The sequence below is a fragment of the Aricia agestis genome, chromosome 20 (assembly GCF_905147365.1).
Source record: "Aricia agestis chromosome 20, ilAriAges1.1, whole genome shotgun sequence".
In the NCBI taxonomy this organism is placed as follows: Eukaryota; Metazoa; Arthropoda; class Insecta; order Lepidoptera; family Lycaenidae; genus Aricia; species Aricia agestis.
In genome coordinates, this window is record NC_056425.1 from 11,328,375 (window position 1) to 11,335,903 (window position 7,529).

Below are 7,529 nucleotides of genomic sequence, written 5' to 3' on the forward strand. Positions count from 1 at the left end.
TAGAGTAGGACGCGGCATTCTCGTACGATTGTTTGAGTCTCAAAACGGTTTAGTGGTACGGCCCCTGTTTCACTACTTACTGATCTCTATCTGTCGATAAGTTGTGGATAGCTTATCCTGTTTCACCACTCACTGCTCCATACTCCATCTGCCAGATAAGTTGTGGATAGCCTATCCAATACTTGTCAGGAAGTGGTGAAACAGCCTCTAAGTCTTCTAGTTTCAAATTGCCGTTTTAAACCATATTACATTAGTAAAAGTTAAAACTTTTTATCAGGCCAGAAATACTTCAGATTATTATGGATTTGACTAGAAGAATATCTACCAGGATGGCTTCTACAAATACAACATTCTTATCTATGTCTTAACGACAATTGTAGACATCTGAAAAGGTACATCATATTCAACAGCCCTAGTAGACAAGTGGCAAGCGATTATCGTAAACGCTAACAAAACGTATGCGATTTGACATAAGACATCGCTTCGCTAGCAAATACTAATGTCAAATCTCATACATTTTGTGGCGTTGGCGTTTACGATAAACGCTTGCCGTTTGTCTTGGCCCTCAGCCCCCGTAGGCAAGTGGCAAAACGCTAACGCTACAAAATGTATGGATTTGACATTAGTATTCGCTAGCGAAGCGATGACTTATGTCAAATCGCATACATTTTGTAGCGCTAGCGTTAGCGTTAGCGCTTTGCCACTTGTCTACAGGCTCAGGTCAGTTTGCTTTTTAATATATCCATGACATTGCTCAGACTATATTCTGTTGTGATTACTTCGACAGTTTAAGGTTTTCTGTTACTTTTCAGGCACATAATATATATTTTTTATACAACTAAATCTAAACAACGTTACCCCATCTTTATGTTGTAATGACATGATTAGCAATTTTTTGCTTTTTTAAGCTCTCTAGCCCCAATCAGAAATTGTGTTCTAATAATGCTATGTATGTGACTTTTTGATAAAATTTTGCCCCAAAATAATTTCCAAAGTTTGTGCCAAATTTTTAAGTAGCTTTTCAAACTTTATGTAAATGCCGTTGCGAATTTATAGAATATTAAGTATGTATTAGCAGTAATTTTAAAGAATGATGATAATATTCTTGAAAATTATTGATAATTTCTGCCTGCTCTTATTTTACTGTGAAGTAAAAGCTACTAAGAAGGTTTTAAGTGTAATTAAACTCATGATATTATGATGATGTTAACCATTGAATGTTAGACAACATAACTGTAAGTGTGAGTAGTGAATATTGTCCAAATAATTTAGATTTTTTACCAACATGTAGAATGTGTTACCCTGTAGTTCCTTTGTCCTTTGCACAGCTTACATATTGAGTTATGCATTTAAAATATTTACAATAAAAACATTATTTAATTGTATCTGCTATAAATTTTATTAAATATCTGTTAACGTTAATAATTTGCACTGCATCTAATTTTTACACCTGCGTCCATTTTTCATTCTGGTAACACTGTAATTATTATGTCAAATTAATATTTAAGATTATATTTTGTTAATAGGTAAATCATCTATTTTATGCCGTTAAATTTATTTTTATAATTGCAAATATCAATTTTGCTTGAACATTCCTTTTCACATTGTGAATTGCAATGACAAAAGTTTTTTTCACATGGCAATGTTTGTTCAAGTTTTAGCATTTCTGTTATTAACCTTGTTGTTTTTATATTAGATTTTAAGTAAATAAACAATTAAATCATGTCTTTTAATTATTTTCATGCCTACCTTTATTAAAGTACTGACATCAGTTCACTTGAAGTATAACTGTTTATTTAAAAAGTGAACTATGTAGCAAGCAATGCAACATATAGTCTGTCAAAAAAAGTGAAGAAATTAAAAAGTGGCAACATTATAGTGTCATCTCTTTCAAATCAATCTAAGACTGGGTTGCACCAACTAACTTTAACCTTAACTATAAATGGAAAAATTGACAGATGTATGAGAATATAGGGTGTTTGGACGCCATATTTAACTTTAACTTTACCCATGCCTCTGGTGCAACCCAGTCTAAGAAAAAAGGGATGACACTACGATGTTGCCACTTTTTAATTTCTTCACTTTTTTGACAGATTATACACGCATCTTGTGTAAAACTTGTGACTGAAGTCTGAACTAACTTTAGCAGTCAGTTCTGATACTATGTACCTATAATATGTGTGTACTTAGACCCTTACTTGCACAGTGTGATAAAAAATAATGTTACTTGATTAGTTTTTTATAAATTAATTTTTTATGCAAATTTATGACCCAGAAAAAGGCCAAAAGAGTGTCGAACTCTTTAAAAAAGAAACTACAAAGAATATCGATCTCAGTGTTTTACTCTAATGATTATATAGCTATCAACTGTAGTATTCTGAAAGAAAAACGTGGTGAAACAAAATTGAGTTTTATCACACTGTGCCTTTTTTAACCACTGATGATTTTAATAATAAATGTCATGACAAAAACAGTACAGATTTTTACAAAGAACTCGGAAGAGACATGTGAGTAAGTTATTTTGATCATTTTTTATAAATTTTTAATTAAAATATTAATTTGCATAAACAAAGAAAAAGTAGCAATGCAATTTACAGTACTCCCAAATTAATTATGCGCATACAAATCTTCGCTAAGTGTCGTAATCACGGAAAAACCTGAATGTATGAAACGTAAGAGCCCCAAACAATGCACTTGCATTTTGCACCTTGTTCAAACTCAAAAACTCAAACTCAAAATTTTTTATTCAGAATAAATTTTTGCAAATGTTCTCTGAAAGTCTACATGATGCCTACCATAGGTTCGGGAACTAACCCGGCGAGAAGAACCGGCGTAAGAAACTCGCACGGGGCCCACTTTTTTACCAAAAAAAGTGAGAAAAAAATTAATCTTTGAAAATAAGGTTTACAATGTTGTAACTTAAAATTATAGAATGTCAATAAACATACATAATTGTAAGTCATAAAATAATGTAGAAATAGCCTTGCAAGCAGCTATCCTACTCACAAGATGTGCCATCGTTTATGAAATCATTGACCTTATAATAGGCTTTGGCACACAAACGCTCTTTGACTACTTTTTTAAATTTATTACCGGAAAGATTTTGAACATTTTCTGGGATTTTATTGTAAAGGCGTATACAGTGACCTTTAAAAGATTTACTAACTTTACTAAGTCTGATCACCGGTATTTCTAGTTTGTACTTAGTTCAAAAGAAATTGGTGACAAAACTTGGTGTCTGTCGCTGGTCCATCAATTGTCTCTAATTTTGGTGCATGCGCCACAACACCTTTTATTGTGCATGTCCAAATCATGTCATGCCATGGCAACGCCACCAACAGTTGCTTATATTTGGTTACGGTCAAGTCGTAAACAGTTGGCGTTGCCATGGCATTACATTATTTGGACATGCACAATAAAAGGTTTCTTCCGACACTCGGGAAAAACTATCTTTGCCGAACAATGACAAAAATTCCTATGCGCATTATCACTTTTGGAGCACTGTACAAGTGTAGGTAATAATAATAATAATAATATCTATGGACGCTTCACACCACGTCAGTCTGGCCCCGTGCTAAGTACCTAAAGGACTTGTGTTCCAGGTACCAGACAACGGAAATATATTTAATACTTTTATACTATACATATATTTAAGATTTTTATTATATCATACACATATTTAATACACATCCAGACCCGGGAACTTTGAAAACTCTTTGTTCTGTCGGCGGGATTCGAACCCGCGACCTCCGGCTTGAGCTCATCACTGAGCCACAGAGGTTGTCGTAGGTAAGTATGTTTTATTGTAAAAGTCAATTTTCTAGTAAATTATTTTATCCATTGCATTTTACCTTGTGGTCTATGTGGTCTCTCACCCAATCATCTTCATTATTGCTTAACATAACTACAGGGTTTTGAAAGATCTTACTCCAATTTGTTGTATAAATAAAATTAGTAAATTTATATTTATCTGATTTTATATTTTTGTAACAATAAAATTAAATGGTTCACTTCCTATGTACAACCTACACATTCTTCTGATTAGTTCAAGCTGAAATAGAAAAAAGTTGCTAAAATAGTCTGTGAGGATGTACTTAGTAGAAATTAAAAACAACTGTAAGCAAATACCATAAGGCTTAGAACAAACCTACACATCAGTGACGGAGCGTCAAGTTGTCAAATGTGTTTTTTGTATACAAAACACACATTTGAGAACTTGTTGCTCCGCTTCGCAATCGCCTGGTCGCGTAGGTTTGAACAAAGCATAGATAATATACCTAGCAGAATAGAGAAACAAAGGCATGAGCAAGAGAGATGGTACTATCAGTAACACTGCGTGATAAAACGAGATGTGTGATACACGGCAGCAGCACTCTTTTTTTGACGTCTAATCAGCATGTGCCGCACGTAGACAATTTAATCTAATAGAACTCATGTTCAATCATGGTTGTGTAAGTGTATATGTACATATATTTTTCACACAGATGAAAACCAATTTTGGTTTCGTTTGACAGCTCGAGATTGTTGCTCTATTCCGCTAGGTATATTAACTTTACGGCAAATACATAAGTTGTCTTGAAATCATAAATATGATATAGAAATGTTTTAGTTATTACCAGAAGTCCAGTTCTTATATTCTTCTATGTCCTTAGCTAGTGACCAATCGTGTTTCGCAGATTTGATAGTTTTGGTGGCTGTCTGCATTTCCGGGAAGAATGTATAGTTGTACTCAATCGCCGCCTTCTTGATCATGGCCGCGCCGCCTAGGACTACTGCCAGGGGTACTAGAGCGACCTTCGACTTGGCCCAAGCGCTTGCCACGGCTCCAGCAGCGGCACCACCACAGAAGTAGTTAACGTAGTCGTTCTTCCCGCGATAATTCTGAAGCCCGTTTGCGGTTATGGTGAACGCTGTGGCCATCCCCACTAGGGGTCCAAGGTAAAAGGCAAATCTATAAGCCGTGCTGAAGACTCCGGTGGGGTGAGAGTACATGAGGACGTCCTGTGTCGCCAACGGCATACCCACCATAACTGCATATTTGGATGTGACGAATAATTTTTTGTAAATATCCTGCCCTTCTGGCGTATCGTAATATTTATAGCTAAGCAAAGACATTTTCGTTTTCTTTCTTGCTCGTTACACAACAAGGCTGAAGGCCTGTAGTAGATATTTGACAACGACAGTTGATTGACATATTTCACTTTTTATTCTTAATATGGCACTTAGGCTATTTAACCATGGCAAATCAAAAAGTGGCAACATCGTAGTGTCATCCCTTTCAAATCAATGTAAGAAAAAGGGATGACACTACGATGTTGCCACTTTTTAATATCTTTACTTTCTTGACAGTCTGTCAAAAAAGTGAAGAAATTAAAAGTGGCAGCATCTCTTTCAAATCATCTAAGAAAAAAGGGATGACACTACGATGTTGCCACTTTTTAGTTTCTTCACTTTTTTGACGCTATAATTTTCAGCATCGTTTTTAGGGTTCCGTACAGTCACGATGCAAATTAACGATTTATGAGTTAGGTACTTACTCATGAATCGTTAATTTGCAAACGTGACGACGCGACGCGACATTTCGGTGCGGACGTGTTTCTAGCTATCGAGTGCGCGTCATAAAATCGATGGCCCCATAGACATAATAGCATTATAGGTTTATGGATGGCCCCAACGAATAAATGTGCAAGAGCTCTTACCAAAAAAAAAAATATTTTTCGTTTGCATAGCCTATGATACACCTATGTAATTTTTTTTTGAATTTTTTTCCTTAAAATAACGATTTTATAGCAATGTAGTACCTTTATTGTACGGAAAAAATAATAACTTAAATCACATTAATAATAAAACATGCGCTTATTGCAGATTCTTTGTTTATTTGAGTTCACCAGAATAAACGTGTTAAAGTAATCTGACGCACGTGTCTATCATTTCCTTTGGGTTATAACTCTTGCATGATTATTCGTGTAAAAATGCAAGTGACTTCTATGAGTAATGCCTCATTGCAGATGGCGAAACTTTGAATATAATAATCACAGCTATTCTATTATCTTTTACTAATTTCTCTTGTCTTTTCTGTTTTCTTAAAGGTTATTCGAAGAGCGATTGTAAAGTTTATCAGAAGAGCTGCTGGTGAGTTGCCGGTCTTTTTAAGAGGAAATATGCTCTCTTCTTGAAGGTTTGCAGGTCGTATAGGTCCGGAAATACTACTGGTGACAGTTCATTCCAAATTTTCCTGTGTGTGGCAGAAAGTTAGGCGAAAAAAGCACGGTGGAAGACTGCCACTCATCAAGGTTATGAGGATGGTATACCATATATATATATTTTTCATGTGGAACGTTGACGAAAAGTTGCAGGAGGTATGATTCCAAACAATTCCTCAGAGCACTCCCCGTGATACAACCGATTGAGGATGCAGAGTGAAGCTATTTACATCTCGGCGTAATTCGAAGGGGTCCAGCCTGTTTGAAACATTATGGCAGTCAAAAATTCGAGCGGGCCTTCGTTGGATACGATCCAAAGGGATTAGTTGGTATTTTCGGATCCCTTTGGGGGCGCAGAAATGAGAACAGTATTCCATGTGAGGCCAAGCCTGCATCTTCTAGAGTTGCAGACATTGTTCCAGACTGAAATACTGTCTCGTCCTGTTAAGAACACACAGTTTTTTCGAGGCTAACTTGGCATCACCCTCTAGATGACATCGGAACTGGACTTCGCTGGATATGCTTACGCCAGATATTTCAATGCTACCCCATTCAGATACTTTCTCCTGTGAATTCTCTATTTAAGACATAAGTTCGTTTCGACTGTCAATATCATTTAGCCGAGAAATATGGCGAAAACCGGTAGATAGGGCATGACCTGTACTATCATCCGCATAGCAATAAATGCCGTTGGTCTGTAACATGTCATTGATCTGCCAAAAAACTTGTGACCTATTTGCGTAATTTCTTGGGAATTCCATATCATGACGGAAGCTTTGATAGCAGCGCTTTGAGCCAAACTCGATCAAAAGCCTGTGCAATGTCCAAACTCCAATGCCTCTCCTTTCCACACAATCACCTGAGCCCAACGATGAGTTTGGCACGCCAAGAGATTACCAGCCAAGCTACCCTTTTGGAACCCGTACTGTTTGACGTGTTTGTCGCTTAGTAATGTTTGGCCACCCAAGTATCGAAAGAGCTGATAATGGATTCCATTATCTTCGAGAAGACGGAGGTTTTAGCAATTGGTCTGTAGTTGAAAGGATTTGGGCGGTTACCTTTTTGGGGATCGGATACACTAAGGCTGTCTTCTAAGAAGCCGGGACAATGCCACAAGAATGGGAGAAATGAAAACGACGCGTTAAGACCGGAGCCAACTCTAAAGCACACTTTCTCAACACAATAGGAGGGATTCCGTCAGGCCCACTTGACTTTTAGATATCAAGGGCACGCAGGGCTATTCACATTGAGCGCTGATGTAACCTAATATCCCACAAGATGCCCCTGCATCGTGGTGTTGTCGGCGGTTTTATCGCAATATTTGCA

The 7,529-nt window shown here is 36.6% G+C and overlaps 1 protein-coding gene across 1 annotated transcript; it reads right to left on the reverse strand.

Moving 5' to 3' along the window:
• Positions 1 to 3,966: 3,966 nt before the first annotated feature.
• LOC121737277 lies at positions 3,967 to 5,169 on the reverse strand. Its single transcript, XM_042128907.1, has 2 exons — positions 4,617 to 5,169; positions 3,967 to 4,051 (listed from the first exon to the last, which is right to left on the reverse strand). Exons 1-2 carry the CDS (start codon positions 5,113 to 5,115, stop codon positions 4,047 to 4,049), a joined length of 504 nt encoding a protein of 167 aa, XP_041984841.1. The 5' UTR covers positions 5,116 to 5,169; the 3' UTR covers positions 3,967 to 4,046.
• Between the last annotated feature and the right edge of the window lie 2,360 nt (positions 5,170 to 7,529).

Excerpts from the sequence above, each read along its gene's own strand:
- LOC121737277 (XM_042128907.1), bottom strand. The coding sequence starts at position 5,115 with ATGTCTTTGCTTAGCTATAAATATTACGATACGCCAGAAGGGCAGGAT.